At 40.9% G+C, this 20,361-nt stretch overlaps 2 protein-coding genes across 20 annotated transcripts in view; one reads left to right on the forward strand and one right to left on the reverse strand.

The window, feature by feature from the left end:
* Positions 1–422: 422 nt before the first annotated feature.
* LOC134866871 (ras-related protein Rab-17-like) lies at positions 423–4,827 on the reverse strand. The gene is made up of 5 exons (XM_063887059.1): positions 4,472–4,827; positions 2,818–2,969; positions 2,593–2,718; positions 2,151–2,244; positions 423–633 (listed from the first exon to the last, which is right to left on the reverse strand). The coding sequence occupies exons 1-5, from the start codon at positions 4,650–4,652 to the stop codon at positions 509–511; spliced, it is 678 nt and encodes a 225-aa protein (XP_063743129.1). The 5' UTR covers positions 4,653–4,827; the 3' UTR covers positions 423–508.
* Positions 4,828–13,282: 8,455 nt separating this feature from the next.
* The window catches only part of lrrfip1a (leucine rich repeat (in FLII) interacting protein 1a), a 54,974-nt gene continuing 47,895 nt past the window's right edge, over positions 13,283–20,361 (forward strand). For 17 of the 19 annotated variants that reach the window (XM_063888251.1, XM_063888253.1, XM_063888252.1 and 14 more), the window contains exon 1: positions 13,283–13,855. In XM_063888251.1, coding sequence (XP_063744321.1) covers positions 13,766–13,855 — 90 coding nt within the window. In that variant the 5' untranslated portion in view covers positions 13,283–13,765. The remainder of the gene's footprint in view (positions 13,856–20,361) is intronic. The other 2 variants (XM_063888233.1, XM_063888239.1) reach the window with 1 other exon arrangement.

Genomic DNA, 20,361 nt, shown 5'->3' on the forward strand with positions numbered 1-20,361 from the left:
TACTTTTTCCTCCACTACATTTATCTGAAAAAATGTAGTTACGTTAGATCCAGATTATTGGCCAACGTATAAACTATGACATATAAATATAGGTTAAAAAAATTCAGCAGTAGTATCTAAAGTTATTCAAATTAGCTCCACCTTTACCAGCTATGATGAACACATTAATGCATCAATAATAACCAGTTATTAAAGATGCAGGATTCTGAATGGAGCGACAAAGCATAATGACTGCTTTTGATGCCGATACTTTTGGACTTTTACTCTCAACAGAGTACACTGTAGTACTTCTACTTTTAGTAAGTACTTCTTCCACCTGTCAATCAGCGTTACATATGGCATAGACGGACACTGAGGGTTGATCCTTAACGCCCTAAGAGAAATCTGTACAACAAGCGGTTGAATTGAACAGGCAGAGTCTGCACAATGTACACTTTTTATTTGAGATGTTGTGTTGTGTACCAGATGCCCATGTGTTCCCGCTGCAGCTTTAAGACAGAGACAGACGTCAGGGTCCAACTTTACAGCAGGATGCAAAAAGATGGTTTCTGCGGCGCAAATCCACATGTGGCGTCTCCTGCCACTCTGACAGCCCCCCCTGCTGCGCTCCAACACACTCGTACACCCTGTGGGCTGAATCAGAGCTCTATTACAACAACATCAAACATATGCAGAATAAAATCAACACCTGGATGATATAGTACGGCTGTTGGAGCTGCCAATCATTGTGTACACATTATTAACAGTGCATCTGCTCCTCATGTTGGTAGCTACTGCTCTCTAGTGGTGGATAAGTGGTCTCTCTAGAGGTAAGACGGTTAACTTACCTGTTGTCCTCGGGGCAAATCTGACCTGTTTCTAAATATTTCTGTATGATGAAACATAATTTCATCTCATTACCACAAGAAATGACATGGATGGTTTCATACCACGTGCGTCACGAGGAAAATCATGATCACTACTTTTATTGATTTATGTGTGTTTTATTTAAATCCTCATCATCATCAGAATCTGTTGTCATTATGTGATGCCGTTCTTTGTTTTAAACGGTTTCGAAACAGAATACTTAATTCACTTTGACATATACAATAAGTCTGTGGTATTCCATCAAGACACAGTATGTTCCTGTGATCTTTACTATGGTCAAAATAATTTAATTGTTTGGCTTTTGTTCAAAAGAAATTGGGTTACATTTTTTTTTTTAAACTGTAATTTGAACATAAATGCCAAAAGTAAAACTAGTATTTAAGAGGTGGAATGAGTTGGCTTTTAATGTGTAAATCAGATTAAGGGGATTCATTATACTTATGCTGTAAAAACCACCAAACCAAGAAAAAAAATGCACGGTAAGACTACACAAAGGTTAAGACTGTGAATAAACCAGCTACTCCTTGGGAGGTTATGGGAGCCAGACAACAGCCTTAAAGGGGTACTTTGGATTGTTTGAAGTGGGGTTGTTTAACTTGTCCATAGTCAGTGTGCTACGGTAGAGGCAGTCTGGAAAAATTGCTTCTACTGCAGTATTTTGTTTACAGGAAGCTAAACAAAATACTGCTGTGGACGGAGTAGCAGCAAAACGTATTTAACCTCCCTGAAGAAAGATTCTCCCTGAAAAAGAAAATCCATATCTGTTTAATTGTGAAATATGTGGAATACTTTCATTGCTTTCGCTTGCCATCAGAAAGCCCTTTCCCAAAAAACTATTCAAAACACAGAAGTCACACAATTACCCCAAACTAATCCACCAGGGCAGCTGCTCCTGTGTTCTGCTAGGTAGGTTTATTGTTTGTGTCAATAGAGTCTGGTAATTTAAAGGAGCACAGATAAAGGCTGTTGTTGCTGATACAGATTTTTTAGATGTCTCCAACACATTTTGCTGCTGCCTCGCCGCAGCGCGGTTGCTTAGCTACCTGTTCGTATTCTCGTTGGTCTTTTACTGTATATGATACAGTGTATCATACAGAATTGGATAATACCTCATACAACAACACTTCAAAAAACTCCAAACTATCTCTATACTCTCAAACTCTTTTTAGGGCACCTCAAGGATGGGACACAGCCTAGCAGCAAACTTATGTTTCTAAGTCCAGGTAATAAAAGTCTCTATGAACGTGTTTGTTGCATTCCCTCCAACTCTTTAGCCTCCTTACCCACAGCCAGCAGCAGCTTGTCCACCTGATCCCCAGACAGGGCTGATGTCTCTGTGAACAACAAGCCCCTGTCATTGGCCAGACTCTGTCCTTCCTGTAGGATGATTTAGAATTAGCAGGTAAATGTACAGGGTAACATTAGTAATATAATCGTAATAAAGACAAATAACGAACAACTGTGGCTAAAAAATAGTAGCAGCAGTTTAAAAAATGATGTTACACATTGCAGGTTTATGCACAATATTGCAACAGTCTATATTGTGTAGGGGTCTACTACACATGACATAAAGAAACCATAAAATGAATTTCATAGATTGTAATATAAAATGAAAAAACTAAAAAGTTGACCTAAATTAAGTATAATATATTTGTTAAACTTAATAGGTTCCTGAAACCTTTCGATAATTTTAACCTTTACAGGAAGTGGATGTTCTGTGTGTACCTGCACTGACACTTGTCGATGCTGTGCCAGATCGCCCTTGTTGCCGACCAGCCACAAGACAGTGGATCCTGCGACGTATTGCTTCTCCAGCTCTCTGAGCCACACTTGAGCTCTGATAAATGTGTCCTTTAGTGACACAAACACACACAAAGATACACAACGTTTTGAGCACCAGCCCAATCAAGACAAGATAGGTTCTTTTAATGGTCAGATCTGTTCCTGTACCCGTTTGCTGACATCATACACCAGGAGTGCAGCATGGGCTCCTCTGTAGTAAAGCGGGGTGACACTGTGGTATTTTTCCTCCCCTGCCGTGTCCCAAATCTCAAAGCGAAGGGTGACATCACTCAGATGCATCACCTGGGTGAGATAGGCACCTGAGAGTATGGGGGGAGAGGGGGACAGACAGCACGATGACATCATCTGGGACTCTGTTGCTTGTTCACAGATCAGCAACATTTACGTGTCATGCCATTTTAAACTTTTAACGCAACAGTCTGTCTCACTGGTGGAAGCACCATCATTGTTTTACCCACCTGGTCAATGTTGTGAATTCAATCTAACCAACACACAAAGCAAAAACCGTGTGTATTTCATTTGGTGATTTAATGTTTTAAAATCGCAAATATAAGAGCCAGTTAAATGCCAACTGTTAAATAACACAACTATATAACTATGATAAACATAAGTAAAACAAGTTTGACATTTGGGGAAATAAGTTCATAAACTAAAAAATGTTGAACTCTGAACTGTACATTATTTTGATCTATGAAGCCAGAAGTCATTAGCCTAGCTTAGCATTAAAGCTGGATACACTTTTCACTTCCAATCTGGCTTTTTCCAAAGGAAAAAAATATGAGACTGAGGTTTAAAGGTCCTCTATTTTTCAAAATGCACTTTTTGTTGTCTTTTATACATCAATATGGGTCCCTCGGTGTGTTTGTAGATAGAAAATACAACCCTCTCTCTTTTCCTCCTTACCCACATCTCTAAAAAGGGGGGTACAAACGAGCTGATCCAGATTTGCTGCCGATATCATGTCATAACCGAAATGTGGGCTGGCTTTACATTGAACTCCTGGCAATGTCCAGCCCATGTGACATGTCCCAATCTATCGTCTGCAGTCACGAACTGAATCCCCCCAGCTGTGTGTTCAGCAGGATGTCTGCAGAAGGGACTTAGAGTTGTTGTGTATATAATACATATAATGTCTCTGTTCTAGTGGAAAACACTGAGAAGTGTTTCAGAAATAATGCTGGATGTGGTTTGGAACATAATATGGCGTTTAATCATGGCAGCTCCAAAGAGGCGTGGCCAGCAGCAGCTCCAAAGGGGCGTGGTCAGCAGCAGCTCCAAGGGGGCGTGGCCAACAGCAGCTAGTTCATTTACAGCTACAGTCACAGAATCAGCCCTTCAGGAACAGGGCTGAAATAGAGGGGGTCGAGGCATGCTACAATAGGGGATCTGTTTGGTATTTTGAAAAAGAGACTTCACAGACAGGATTTGTATAGATATGGCCCTACAATATATTGTTAAAATATAGCATAATAGGAGACCTTTAAACAAGGACCACAACTGGATGTTTTTTTTTAACTCTACACAGATTTCTGAATAGGTCAACATTTTAACAGGTGAACTATTAAGCATTTTTTTCCTTTTCAGTTGGAGCTATTTTAGTGGGTTCCACTGATTCCAAGCTGGATGTCAATTCCTTATTGACTCTCAGATTCTGAGAGTCAATAAGGAATCATGATGGTTGTTATTTGTAAGAAGGCAAATAACAACTTTCACAACATTACAAAATATTGTTTTAATTATTTTAAGAATGAATACATTTTCCCCAAAAATATCATTGCTGAAGGAACTGTCATGAACTCACAGCCTACAGTAGGTGATGTATTCCTGAACTCATCCTTGCAAAACCGCAGTGCCAGGCTGGACTTTCCAACACCAGAGCTCCCCAGAAGAACCATTTTAGCCCTAAGGGTCCGCACCGGTCTGCTCAAAGTGTCACGACGGAGCTGGGGGTCTCCTTGCACCTGTGGGAGCTTTTCCCCCATCAAAAGTTCACTTCATTCCAAAAGAGTGATAAAATACAGAAGGACAAGATGGGAAAAAAGTCCCAGAAAGTCCTCAAGTCCAGATTCAGCTGTCCTCTGTTTCCTGTAGCAACAACCACTCCAAACTCTGTCACTTACTAATGTCTTTCTGTGCCTGAGACTGTGCAAGCTTGAACTCGTTTTACACAAAATAAAAGTAAAACCAAAGTCCAGTCTGAACTTGTAAAAGGCTGATAACAACATCATTTCACTTCCTCGTAGTCACCCACACCAGAGCTATAACAGTATTGAGGCCATTGTAAGCTAAAAATCACATGCACTTACGGTGAACATGCTCATTACACAGAACAGGAGGATAGCAGTGACAAATCAATGGTCATGCTTTTGGTAAATTACACCAGGACCTTTGATCTTCTTCAGTGTTATCTGCATCAGATGTCAGATCATTTATTTGTATTGAAGTTGTGTATTCATCCAGTTTATTTACAACATTCAACAACATTTAATGAAGTGAACATTATTTTTGTATGGTGTTTATACAGCATGTTTTAGGTGAATTTCCTGTTACATGATGTTATATATGTTATGACATCTGGTGCAAAGGGCTCATTCCCCCATTCATAAGAGTGGAGACAAATCAGCCCCGTGAGTTTCACTACGCCATTGTTGTTGCTGTTTACATTCCTCCATCAGCTGATGCGGAGGTGGCTGGTGAGGTCATCTACTCCACTGTGGCAAAATTCCAAACACTACACACAAATGCTTTCATCACCATCACTGGGGATTTAACCATGCAAAACTGGACAAAACTCTACCAACATTCACTCAGTATGTGAAAATTCTACTACCCATAACTCTTATTCCCGCATAGACTACTTCCTCATTTCTAAGCCTATGATAGCCAATGTGAATGACTCAGTGTATAAAAGTATTGTCATTTCAGATCATGCGCTACTACTAGTTAATTACACTGTAAAGGCAGCTACTAAGGGTCCTACTGTGTGGCAATTAAGCCCACGATGGCTACATGATAAAGAGTTCTTAAAATTTGTTGGAACCAATATTGATGTTTACTTTAAGGTGAACACTACTCAAACATCATTGTGTACGAGGTGGGAGGCGTTTAAGGCCTATACATGAGGGCAAATGATCAGTTATACAAGCAGTGTCTCTACTAAACAGAACCTCATACTGTTGGAGTTAGAACAAGATATTAAGGGACTTGAGATAGATATGAACCTTAATGACACAACAGAAACTAGACAGAGACTGGCCATTCTAAGAGCAAGGTAAAAAGAGTTGTCCTCAAATAAGGCATTAAATAGCATAAGAAAACTGAAACAGACGTTCTACGACCAAGGAGAGAAGGCAGGGAAGCTTCTGGCCTGGTGTTAAAAATCAATGCAGAATGAAAGATCAATTTCAGAAATTAAGTCAGAGTAGGGGTCAACAATTACTAATCCACAAGAAATTAACAGTTCTTTCCAGGCATTCTATTCTAAATTGTGTATGTCAGAAAGTCCGGCTGCATCTCGTAAAATCCACAGCTCAGATAGAAATACCAGTCTCCTGACAGAGAGCGCAAACAAGGAGCTTATCTCCCCAATTGATGCATCTGAACTGTCAGAAGCCATAGACAGTGTGAAGGGAGGGAAAGCGCCAGGACCGGCTGGTATTCCTGTTGAAATCTACAAATACTTCAAACACATACTGTTGGTTCCTTTACTGAACATGTGCGAAGAATCACTTGAGAGGGGGGAGCTGCCGCCATTATTGCGGAACGCACTTATTACTTTAATATTAAAACCTGGAAAGCCCCCCACAAAGTGTGAATCCTACCGTCCTATCTCTTTGATTAACAATGATGCGAAAATAATAGCCAAAGTTCTTTCCAGAAGGTTAGAGAAACACTTACCAGCTATTATTGCAGTAGATCAAAATGGTTTTATTAAAGGAAGACAGGGCTCTCACAATATCCGTAGGTTAATGAATATTATACATGCCAAGAAAGAAACACCTGATATGGCTGTGATAGGACTCGATGCGGAAAAAGCCTTGGATAGGGTAGAGCACGAATACCTATTTGAGGTGTTAAACCGTTTTGGAATAGGCAGCTATTTTCTCAAGTGGATTAAAATCTTATAACATGACTCAACAGCTTCAGTGATGACCAACCTCTGAACCTTTAGCGATTGCGATTAGAAACAACACTCAAATAACTGGTATCAAATTAATAACATTGAGAACAAAATAGGATTGTTTGCAGATGATGTAGTTGTTTTTTTAATAGACTTAAAACAATCTATACCTGTTTTATTAACTTTAATAGGAACATATGGCAGCTTCTCAGGTTACAAGGTTAATGCATCTAAATCTACAATTCTCTTTCTGAAAAAACCTGAGAGAATGAATCTACCACAGAGTACTCCTCTTAGGGATATTGCAGACAGCTTTACATATCTTGGAGTTAAAATCACACCTACGATAGAGTCCATTATACCAGCTAACTATAACCCGATAATTGAGTCTGTAGAATCTATCAACAGATGGAAATCTTTGCCACTTTCCATGATAGGACGTATTAATGTTCTGAAGATGAATCTTCTTCCTAAGTTCCTGTACCTTTTCCAATCCATCCCACTTGCTCCCCCTGGTCATTTCTTTGTTAAAATGAAAACACTTTTTTGTTATTTTATTTGGAACGGTAGACGCTCAAGACTACGCATGACCCTGTTGTACTTACCGTATGACAGAGGCGGGTTAAAACTCCCTTTCCTACAGGGATATTATTGGGCTGCCCAACTAAGAGCAGCCTCATATTGGTTTGAACATCAGTCACCACTTTACTGGATAAGGATGGAGGAAACCACAACTTCTAAAATCCCCTTATACCTTTACCTTTACTCTGCAACTTTAGCCACTCTGAAAAAGCACACCGCAAACCCCTTTGTCAGAAATACACTGATAGTATGGCACGAGGTGTTAAGAAAATGCTCCACTATCCCAATTCTCACCTGTCTGGGGGAACAGAAACTTCACGCCAGGTACTAGTGACCTTGGTTTTAAGTTATGGGCAGACAGAGGTATCAGTAAGATTTCAGATCTGTATGAGAATGATAATCTTTTAAGTTTTACTGAGATCAAGCACAAGTTTAGCATTGAGCCGAAACATTCTTTCAAGTACCTTCAGATAAGAAGCTTCGTAACAAAGACACAGAACTCTGTAAATCCTCCCTCACTAAATTCTTTGGAAAGGACAGTTCTGAACCATTATGGAGCAGCTGGATTCATCTCAATGTTTTATCAGATTATCATAGATGCAGCAAAGGAATCTTCAGAGGATAAAAGATTAGCATGGTGCTCAGACCTCAATGAAGAGATCACGGTAGAAGAGTGGCAAGATATATGTCTCCAATGCCAGGTGCAAACAATAAATACAAGGTTCAAAATCCTCCAGTACAAATGGTTGATGAGAATGTACTTTACTCCAGAATTATTGTATCGCATTTACCCCTATACACCAGACACTTGTGTCAAATGTGGTACACATAAAGGTAGTTTGTTTCACTGCCTCTGGGAATGCACCCTCATTCAAGATTTTTGAAAAGAGGTTATTACAATTGTCTCCATATTTATTAAGGAACAACTTCCACTCTGTCTGAAGCTTTGTATTTTTGGATGTTTCCCAGCAAGCTGTACGCTTAGCAATAGCAGTAAGAAGATGGTCATATTCAGTCTTCTTGAAGCTAAACATAAAATTGCACTGTCGTGGAAGATGTGGGGCTCATTTATGGAACTTCTGGAGGGGGACGATTTCATGACAGCTTTGTAGTCTACTGCTCTTGTTTTGTTTTGTTGCTTTTTGTTGTGTTCACTGATCACACTATGAAGGAACACTTGTATGTGGGATACAAATGCTGTCTACCTGTGTATGTACATGCTGCAAAAGGTCTGTTATTTTATTCTTTTCTTTTCTTTTTAAACCACGATGAGTAACAGTTAGTTACCAAACAAGCTATGTACCACTAATATCCGCATATTTCAAATTTTTTCAAGTGCCTTTTTATACTTATTGATGTGCCTATTTATGTGTTTTGTTTTGTGTCTTTATATTGTACTGTAAGAAAAGAAAAAAGACAATTAAAACATGTATCAAAAAAAGAAGTGACCTGAAACAGCTTTTAAACAACAAGAAGGGAGTGTTCAAGTCTGGGGACAAACAAACTGCTGAGGAGCATCCAGCATGACCTGAGGGACAAGCTGAGGAAGTCTGGACTGGGATGAAGGCCATCACAGGGTTCAAGGGGAGAGACAGGCTGACTGTGGGCTCCCTGGAGAGGGCTAACGAGCTGAACACCTTCAATAGGTTCAGCTCCCCGCCCCCTGATGCTGTCTCCTCCACTTCACACCTCACCTCCACCACTCATCCTGGCTTCAACATCCCCCCACTGCTCTCCTTGCCTCTGAACCCCCCGCCTCACTGTAACCACAAGCCAGCTGAAGAGACAGTTGGAGAAACTACACCATGGCAAATCTGCAAGCCCTGACTGCATCAGCCCCAGGGTTCTGAAGACCTGCGCCAGCCAGCTGTCTCCTGTTCTTCAACACCTGTTCAACCTGAGCCTGTTCCTGGAGATCATCCCTGTGCTGTGGAAGACGTCCTGCGTGGTTCCTGTCCCTAAAAAGACGACTCCTTCTGGGCTCAATGACTATCGGCCAGTAGCTCTCACATCTCATGGGATGAAGGTACTGGAGAGACTGGTCTTGTCCCATCTCAGACCGCAGGTGAGATCATTTCTAGACCCTCTGCAATTTGCCTACCAGTCTCACCTGGGGGTGGACGATGCTATTATCTACCTGCTGCAGGGTGCTCACTCATACCTGGAGGGGTCGGGATGCACTGTGAGAGTCACCTTCTTTGATTTCTCCAGTGCATTCAACACGATCCAGCCACGGCTACTGAGAGACAAGCTGCAGGCTATGAGGGTAGACGCGTCCACCATCTCCTGGATGACGAACGACCTCACAGACAGGCCACAGTATGTCCGGCTGGGCAGTGTTCTGTCTGATGTGGTGGTTGGTAGTACAGGAGCCCCTCAGGGAACTGTGCTGTCTCCTTTCCTGTTCACTTTATACACCACTGACTTTAAATACAACTCAGTTGTGTCAAATTTTCGGATGACTCTGCAGTGGTAGGGTGTATAAGGGATGGACGGGAGGAGGAGTATGGAGCGCTGGTGGAGGATTTTGTGGAGTGGACTGGAAGAAACCATCTGCTTCTGAATGCGGTCAAGACGAGAGAGATGGTCATTGACTTCAGGAGGAAGAGGACGTCTCCATTGCCCCTCTGCATTCTGGGAGAGGATGTGGCTGTGGTGGAAGATTACAAGTACCTGGGAGTGCACCTAGACAACGGGCTGAACTGGAGGGCCAACACTGATGCTGTGTACAAGAAGGGGATGAGCCAACTCTATTTCCTGAGGAGGCTGAGATCCTTCAACGTGTGCAGCAAGTTGTTGGAGATCTTCTAGCTGTCTGTTGTTGCTAGTGCACTCTTCTCTGCTGCCGTCTGCTGGGGGGGCAGCATCAGAGTCGATGACACCAGCAGTCTTAACAAACTAATTAAGAAAGCTGGCTCTGTCATCTGCATCAAACTCAACACTTTTGAGGCTGTGGTGGAGAGGAGGACCCTGAACAAACTGCTGTCCATCATGGATAACCCCACCCACCCTCTCCACCTGCAGCTGGACAGACAGCGGAGCTCCTTCTCCAACAGACTGCTTCAGCTCCGCTGTCACAAGGACAGGTACAGGAGAACATTCCTGCCCACTGCAATAACCCTGTACAATAATTCCCCTCTGGCTGGCAGACAACTCTCTGCTCCATAGCCTCTCTGTAAACTGGACTTAACATGCACACCTTTTGTATATTTCTCATTTTTACTCATTTTTATTTTTAGTTCTAATTATTTGTTATTTGTTATGCTTCTTCTTTTTGTATTTCACCGCTGCAATGAACACATTTCCCAGTTTGGGATAAATTAAGTCTTTCTTGTTCTGATTCTGATAACCTTCTTTAACCACCTAAAATCCAGCCCCTGAGGCACCCTCCACTCCAAAGCCCTCCAAAGCCAAGAGCTAAACCCAGAAAAGACTCCCCTATGTCAGTTGGTGCTGAGGCTAACGCCCCCACTCAGACCCACTCTGAGCAGTCTCACAACAACACTGCTCTGCAAACACAAACCAGTCAAACGCATTATAACACACTGTAAAGAAAACTATTTCCAACAGTGGGAAGAAGAAACTAAAAGCTAAAGTACATCAGAGTGTCACCTGGCTCTAAAAAGAGAGATTATGAACTGGCAGAATATCTCTCTAGATAGAAAGCAGAGACAGATCCTAATGTATGGGCTCAGTGAGCACAAACTGGAAACTGAAACAGAAAGACATAAAAACAACCTGGCAATCAAAAGAAAACACAATTTGTGGTTACTGTACGACAGGTGAGACTGAGACAGAGATGCACTTCCTCCTAAAGTGTGAAACATTTAGGGAAATAAGGAACAGTTTAACGAGTTGAACTCTGTAATCCCAGATTTCAAAGAGGTTAACGACCTCTCCAGATTAAATATATTCCTAGGAGAAGGAGACAAACCACAACCTGAGGGACAGTGAATGAGACACACAGACACACCCACACACCCAAAGACACACAAGTGTAATTGCATTACTGTATATATTTAATTAATATGTAACAACTTGAAATGTATGTTAATGTTGTGTAATTATTTTTGCATGCTTTGGGAACATTGTTTCTATCAACTTTCGTGCCAATAAAGCCCCTTTGAATTGAATGGAATTGAACGTATTGCTTAGTTGCATGGTAAAATAACTTATGTTTCTCTGTGTTTGAATATACAGTAATAGGGCACTACTATGATATTCTGCACTGATTGCAGTGGGCCTGTTTGTCTTCCTGTGTCTCTGTGCAAGGCACTGATTGAACACAAGAGGGAGTCCTTGCATCGTCACAGCCAATGAAGTGTCAGGCTTACAGTCATTTGAGTCATTACACGTATCTATACCATGGGAGAATAGATCGAATCTGATGGTTTGGGAACCACTTTTTTCATAATAGAACATTTGGGCAAATGTCTTCAATTGCTTTAAGTGTCTCATCAATTAAATACTTTGAAGGAACCTTCACCATGCATTGCACCTCTATTTTTTCACTGCTAATAAAAATATGATAAGAAGTACTCAGATCTTGTGCTTGAGTAAAAGTAGAAGTACTCAGATCTTGTGCTTGAGTAAAAGTAGAAGTACTCAGATCTTGTACTTGAGTAAAAGTAGAAGTACTCAGATCTTGTACTTGAGTAAAAGTAGAAGTACTCAGATCTTGTACTTGAGTAAAAGTAGAAGTACTCAGATCTTGTTCTTGAGTAAAAGTAGAAGTAGGCTACTCAGATCTTGTACTTCACTAAAAGTAGAAGTACTCAGATCTTGCTCTTGAGTAAAAGTAGAAGTACTCAGGTCTTGTACTTCAGTAAAAGTAGAAGTACCGGAGTGTAGGAATACTCTGTCACAGTAAAAGTCCTGCATTCTAAATGTTCCTCCAGTGAAAGTAGAAAGTACTCTCATCTAAATGTACTTAAAGTAGCGACAGTAAAAGTAGTCATTGTTTGATTGGTCCATTTCAGAATAATATCTCTGATATGTTTTATAATTATTGATCATTAAAGTGTTCTCAGAGCTGGTAAAGGTGCAGCTAGTTTGAATGGCTTTGTATACTGCAGGGTAGCTGCTGGATTTACTCCAGGTGAACTAAAGTCTGATTTAAGGGCTGATTATATTTACCATCATTAATCCAGATCTGTAAAGTAACTAAAGGGATTAAATAAATGTCGTGGAGCAACTGAGCTATTGTCTGGCTCTTTAAAGAAACCCAACACTGTTTTTAGAGTTCGCTCGTCATTAAAAATAGCAGAGGGGGTGTGAGAGTGTGGTGCTGCGATATCTGTCTGAAACTGAAGCCATGAACATGTAGTCCCCTCCAGAGGTTCAAGCTGCTTTCAAGGGCTCACCGTATATACCGGGCACCGAATAGACACACATACAGTGCTTTAATTAGGGCCTACACTGTTGCTGTTCTCGCTTTTGTTGACGGTTTTTTTAATGTAATGAATGTTAATGTTTTAAGACCATAGAAAGTCACGTCATGCTACAAAGCCAAGTCGAGTTTCAATTATTTACATTTTTTAGACTCCTCTTCCCTTCTTTACAATTACCAAACCAAAAGTAGGCTACATAAACCAACACCTACCTTATGTTGTATTAATTCATGTGTTCCACTTGCCAAAAGATGTCGAGGGTGTTCAAATAATACAAGTAAAATCATTTTAAATAAGATTGAGAGAAATATAATGAGTTGGCTTTTCCTATTACCAGTATCGATAAACCGTTACATTAGTTAATAGATTTTAGGTATACCATTTCTGCTTATCCAGTGTTCTTTGTTGCCAAAATAACGTTGCTATTGCGTCCTATATATCCGACCTCACGTGAAGGCAGCTTGAGTGAGGACATGCTTTGAAGTTCGTCAGTGTGACAGGTTTGAGTCTCCTGCTGAGAATCCGTCAGGTGGTGGAGCCTCACTGCTGCTAGATACACACGAGGCAAAACAAACCACAACAGCGTTGTTTTAGCTACAACTTACTTTTATATTTAATTTTCGGCGTTTGTTTTATGTAAATAATTGTGAGACAGAAACAGACACGGTTTGAATGTACAGTTAGAGGCAACAGTGAACGCTCTCTGACTGAGTTTGCTAAGTAAACGCATCAGAAGCGCACGTGGGGCAGATGCTGCTAGTCCCCGTCAGTGAGCAGCAGAGCCGAGTGTAGCTCGAGACAGAAACACAGGAAGGAGTGAGAAACGGATGTGTGACAATGACCCGCGCTGTAAACGCTGCTGCACACGGTCGGTTTGATCTCCTCGCCTTTAACTCGATATTTTAGCGACTCATGAGAGCCCCTAACTAGCTCTGTTTGGATTATTCTGCGCTTTCTCTGGATTGTGATTTATTCTACAGTGAGTTGAGAAGTTTGAGACAACATGGGGACCCAGGGCGCAGGACGGAAAAGGTCCACCAAGAAGGACAAGTCGACGGCGGAGGACGATGCCCTGAACCTCATTGCGAGAGAGGTGAGTGGATATTCTCCTGAATAAACTGCTCCTACCAGCTCTGGAACCGTAGACACACTGGTCCCTGTACGGTAGCATCTTACGCCCTCCATAAAATATGAGCAGAGGTGGAAGAAGTACTCAGATCTTGTTCTTGAGTAAAAGTAGAAGTACTCAGATCTTGTTCTTGAGTAAAAGTAGAAGTACTCAGATCTTGTTCTTGAGTAAAAGTAGAAGTACTCAGATCTTGTACTTGAGTAAAGTACAAGTACTCAGATCTTGTACTTGAGTAAAGTAGAAGTACCAGAGTGTAGGAATACTCTGTCACAGTAAAAGTCCTGCATTCAAAATGTTCCTCCAGTGAAAGTAGAAAGTACTCTCATCAAAATGTTCTTAAAGTAGCGACAGTAAAAGTAGTCATTGTTTGATTGGTCCATTTCAGAATAATATCTCTGATATGTTTTATAATGATTGATCATTAAAGTGTTCTCAGAGCTGGTAAAGGTGCAGCTAGTTTGAATGGCTTTGTATACTGCAGGGTAGCTGCTGGATTTACTGCAGGTGAACTAAAGTCTGATTTAAGGGCTGATTATATTTACCATCATTAATCCAGATCTGTAAAGTAACTAAAGGGATTAGATACATGTAGTGGAGTAAAAGTACACCATTTAGGCTACCTTTTGAATAATAGTTGGGTGGAAGCGAAATATTGAAATACTCAAGTAAAGTAAAGGCTCTCAAAAGTACAGTACCTAAGTAAGTGTACTTAGTTACTTTACACCACTGGATATGACCAGTTAACCTTCCCTGCATACTGACGTGTTTCAGTAGTCCCGGTGTGTCTGCTGTTTAAGGGGCTGACATTTGGTGATATCCAACTGAATGATATGGTTTTCCAACTCTTTGTCCAAAATCATAATTTTCTCATTGAATTTGTTTCCGCCGAATGAAAGAGAGGCCCGGATGTATCCAGTGACGTAAACAGCCTTCCACTGTTCCCATTTAACCTCTATATATGTCATCACTGCCTTTAAGTGTCCACACATTGGAGACTTTAAAGGCAACAGTGTCTTTATGCTTAAATGGACTTACTTTCAGTACAATATGCAAATGAACTTGTAGGGACTTGAAACATGCTTGATTACAGTAGGTGACATTAGGTATTGCCTGCTTGGTAACATACTTCAGGTAGGTGTGTTTCTATGAACTGTTTTTTGGTTGGTCTATCCAATCCAGGTCCTGAGAGTTTGCATGTATTCAACATTTAGTTCAAAGTCTGAAGAGGAAAGGTTTACTTGACCTAGGTTAAACATCAGATTAGGATTTAACTGCAGGTTTTATAGCTTCAACAATGTTTGGTGATTTAACTGTACAATATTGACTCATATATAATGGTGAACTGATGAAGTTAGTGAACAAACAATAAGTCAAATGTGTCAGCACATTAATGTATCATATTTATGCTATTCGACATAAGTATTTGGTTGTGGTAATTATTGGAGAAAAAATCTAGCTGTACCCTATACTGCATCTGTTTTTTTGGTTGACCTGCAGCTAAAATAAATGGTTTAATGTTGTTCAGGGAAAAGTCTCTCATGTGCTAACCTGCAGGACTTGTTGTGCTATCCCTCAATAATGCAAGACTGAAGTTGGCAGCAGTGACACAGCTGTTTCTGACAGCTGCTGAAGACATTTTGTGACAGGTCTACTGTTTGATGGTGTCTAATCTTTTTATGATGATGAGTCTAGTGCAGGATAAACAAATGTTGTGTGGTAGGGATAATATCTAGTGTGTCTTTAGGACTTAAGTCAGCCTATTTGAAGTGTGATAACCTGAGAGCCTTTGTCTACATGTGTGCCCTTGAGCTGTGAAAAATAGAAGGCAATATTTGGCTCCAATATCAAACCAACCGTGTACAGACAACAAAGCAAAGCCTGACCGGTACTGTTCCACAGCAACAATGTGCAGAAGAGCTTCACCATTACTCGGTGATAAAACACAATATGGAGAAGTGCAATATCCAGGGGAATATTTGGCTAAAAGGCAAAATGTGAAAATATCTGAATATCGTATGTTGGTGCTACAGAGCAGTCGGCTACAAACGGGAATGTATATGTTTCAAAAATGAATATTCCCTCTAATATCACAAAGCATATCACAATTGCAATATTAGTCAAAATAATCAGAATTCAAAACTATGCAGACCTATCATGCATCTATGTTTACCAAAGGTTTTTGCTTTCTTTGTTGGTCTGTCAGCGTGTTTACAGGGGATGAATGTGTGGAAGAATGCTAGTCACAGTGTGCATACACACATTTATTTATGTTTTACCTCTGCGTTGAAAGAGAGGGCATACTATGGCCTTGGACTGAGCTTCTAGTTTAGGTGGTATTTATGTGAAATACTGAAGCAACAAACATAGGGTGTGCCTTTTTGTGCGTGTTTCTCACCATGAGATAGTGAGCATAAACTTCTCCATCTTAGCCCTCAGCCTGGTGCAGGGCAGCTCTGACACGCACTTTTCAGTTGGGAGGAAGTGGGGTCTGTGCTAAACCTAACCCGGATGTTTCATCAAATTTGCATGTCACTCTCAACCGACACACAATGGCTGCAGAGGGCTGCCAGAGCCTGTAGAGAGTTGGCTGTTTGAATGTTATCTTCTCTTATCTGCTTAACTGACTATTTACACTGCAGGAGTGTGTGTGAGGCTGCACATTCCTCTAGCTGGCAATCTTCTGTTTTTTGTGGGGTGTTCTTTGTGGCAGGAGTGTTACTCGGCTGGGGTTTGAGAAGACGAGGAGTTGAACAGACCTCAGCAGCAGAAACACAATATCCAAACAGGAGACTCTCTTTCATGAAGGAATCCTCTTCTTTTCTTGCAGTAGTGACTTTGTTCAATAAAATCCAGATTTTGTCCAATATTCTGCCACATCTATACAGTTCAGAGAAGGTCTGTGCCTTTAAGTGTCAGCCCCTTCTGGCAGGCCTCTGACAGGATGGTATGTCTGCCCTGATGAGTTGGCCTGTTCTGCCGAAGAGTTTTAAAAATAGACGCTCCTGAAAGATCAGCTGCTGCTTCTCCCCCGTTTTAGATTGGGTTGGTGGCTGGGGGATGTGGCTCACCAACTGGCCATCCCACCAGCATGGAGATGGCAGTTGCTGTTTGTTAGGCGATGGAAGTGTTCCATCAGCGTTGTGTTGCTCTACATGTTCCCACTTCCCCTAAAACCACAGGGTTAAAAGACCTCATCAGTTCTTTACGTGGCTCACGTGGACCACACGTGAGAAGAAAATCCAGCAGGACAGAATGCACAGAATCCCGGAGCGTCAGTCATTCTGTACTGTAGGGAGTTGCTGTCATACCTTTGTAAACACTAATTTGAAGCGGGGAGATAGCATGACTGACCTCCACTGCTCTCAGAGTGTTTGTAGTGTCATTTGTCAGGCAGGCTAAACAACACAGATTTATATCTCTCTAAAGGTGTGCTCATGTCACACATGGCCAGCAGCTTTTGGTTTGAGTGATTTACCAAGCAGTTTACCACAAAGCTCTGAGGACAAGAGGACTTCTAAGGGGGGATTGTCTGTAATTAGGGTGAACGATGTGAAAAAAGTCTTGTTACAATTAGATTGGCAGACATTGGGATATGATCACGGCTTTCAGGAAGTGATCATCAGTGGAGATGTTTTGAGATCATTTGATCTGTACTTAAAAACATTTTCTGTCAGCATAATAATATTTATAAGCTGAGTCAGAATGGTATTTTGACATGTATCTGACGTTTGAACAAATATGTCATATATTGCTATGGTAGTTCAAATCACAATCAGAAACACATACAAGGAATTTCCCATGGTGTATTTGATGCAAACATAAACACTGTAAAGAGGATAAATTGTACACTATAATCACATTAAATATACATTTACATTTAATATGGATGTAATATAGATGTACCTCTAATCACCTCGTTCACAGACAAGCGTGTCCCTCCAGTTTGATGTCAGGTATTGATCCTCACAGTTCCTGGAATATGTTCTGAGGTAAACTCTCACTTCTAGAAAGCTTCTGGTAGAGGTTCGGTTCCCAGGTTGAATTACACCCGAAGACCACAGCTGGCTTTATGTGTCATAATGACACATGATGTTTGTTTGTGAGGTTGGATAATGTGTGCTGTTAAATTCAACTCAAGAGTCCTCTTGATAAATGACGACGAGCAAACACAGATTTTCTAGATGTGAAAACTACCAATAGCACTGCAATGTAAGGTCAATGAGACGTGTGTGAAAGTCTGAAATGTCATGCTTTGATCATAATAGAGCTTCAGATTATAAACAGTAACCCACACTCAAGTCATTACTACGAAGCATGTCGCATGGCCATGGTTGAAGACGTGGAGAACCCTGCAGTCAGCAGTTTGAATGCGTATGTCAGAGGGGGGCAGTACACTAAGGGTCCTGCTTTTGTCCTATGAGCACAACCTTGAGTGCTGAGTGGAAGGTGTCGGGTGCACGGTGTGTGAGCACAGGCTCACCTGCTGTTATGGTTCATATATGTTGCATTGCACATCGGAAAGGGCTGCATGAAGTGTAATCAAGATAACCTGGTGTGTGGATTATTAAACACACGCTCTCAAATGGAGAGAGAGTCTTGAGATTTGAAGTGTGTGTGGTTAGTCTGTAGCTGCCTGGGGTCAGCATGGGATTTGATGAAGGTAAACGAACAGGACTGCAATACGCTGCTTCAGACGGCTGCAGCCATTTAATGAAGCAACCAGGCAGCAGATACTACACAATAACTAATATTCATTTAGATTCAACGATATTAAACATTCTTTATTAATGCCGATATAAACAGGTCGGCTGGTTTTGAAAGTGATACAATAGATCACATTTAAAGCATTATTCTGCATCATATCTGATTTATGTATAAAGTTTGCTCTTGTGGATAAGTAGCAGGACAATGCTCCAGAGTACGATTCTAAGATTTATGTTCCTAAAAACATCAATTTTCCCTGAGACTGTATTAATTCAAACTTCTTTGATTCCTTAATAACTGCTTCTCTTAACACCTGTGCGTTGTGAGTTACATTTGAAAGCCAAGTTAAAAGCTGAAAGGTAATCTGAATGTTAGCATTTTTGCTTCAATTAATCAGTGCAAAATCTAAAAAGTGTAAGATATTTGACATCCAATCATACATTGTGAAAACATTCTTTATCTAATCTATATTATAGAAGAGATACACAAAAAAGCTATCTGACATTTGATGTCTGCTGACTTTTTTCATGTCTATATACTGCTTTTCTATTTTTGGATACTTGCCACATTTGTGGTATAAATGTTATTTTTGTTCAATTGTGGCAGTATATTAAAAGACAGGGGGCCAGAGGGGCCTTGTATGTATGAGTTCAGTCAGTAAAGGTCACAAAGACATCCACTCTTACATTTATAATGTTTGTGTGCAAGGAGAGTGTTTTAGCCTGTGTTTTGATCAGTTTAACTCTTAAGCTTTATAATCTGACCCTGAGCCTTAGACTTAGCTCACATCCTAAACCTTACTGTGTCTCAGGCTGAGACTGTGAATAAGAAGTGCTTGTGAGTATTGGTTTGTGGATTTTTGTTTTATAGCATCACGTTTGGCCCTGCTTTATCATATCAACCTTAAGAGGACCCTCATTTACACTGTGAGCATCATACTGTCCTGGAGAAGACTTGAAACTAGAAATTACCAAGATAAACCCACCCTCTACAATGTGTACTGAGGTTATACACCAAGAGAGAAGTAGGTTAATTTTCTCATAGGCTTTGATACAATCAGTCAACCAGCGGGGACGCCCGTACCTCAGGACAAAGCGCACCTTTTAGACACTTTCTGCATTGGCTTCACTTCTCAGAGCCAGGGTCGCCTCTAGGTCTAGTGTGATTTATAAGTAGCATTGTGAATACTTATAAGGGCTCGAAATGCAGGACATTCAAGTGGTCCCTTTTTTAAATAGGGTGCTGGAACCTGTCTGATCGCCATGACGTTATCATCCAGGTTGGCCTTTGACAGTAACGTTATCAGAATTTGCTCCAGATCAGAAGGTCACAGTTATAATCTTCGAAAAAAGAGAGAGAAATCCTTGTTCCGTAAGTGAATAATTAAGAATGAGGTGTCTTTTTACTACCAAATAATCCATTGTATTATAGATTAGCTTCTGTGTTTACCCTCAATCATTCATAGTAAACTATTTTCCTTCAGCTCAGCCCACAGGAACCTCTCTGGATTTCTGTTTATCATTTTTTTTGTCTGCTTGTGTTTACTATCTAAACTGGGGATAAAGTTGCCATGTCGGGGCTGGGTAATTGTCAGATGCTCAGTGAAGCGTGGCAGAGAATTGGGTATTTAGAGTGGATTAGTCTGAGGCTTGCAGGCGAGGAAGAGGAAGCCCACCAAACACAATCCCCTTTTCATCCTTACAGTCATCTGGGGAAGCTAGAAAGCCCCAGTCCCTGGTGCAGCCGCAGCGAAGTTAATCTTTAAT

The sequence above is a fragment of the Eleginops maclovinus genome, chromosome 7, assembly GCF_036324505.1.
Source record: "Eleginops maclovinus isolate JMC-PN-2008 ecotype Puerto Natales chromosome 7, JC_Emac_rtc_rv5, whole genome shotgun sequence".
In the NCBI taxonomy this organism is placed as follows: domain Eukaryota; kingdom Metazoa; phylum Chordata; class Actinopteri; order Perciformes; family Eleginopidae; genus Eleginops; species Eleginops maclovinus.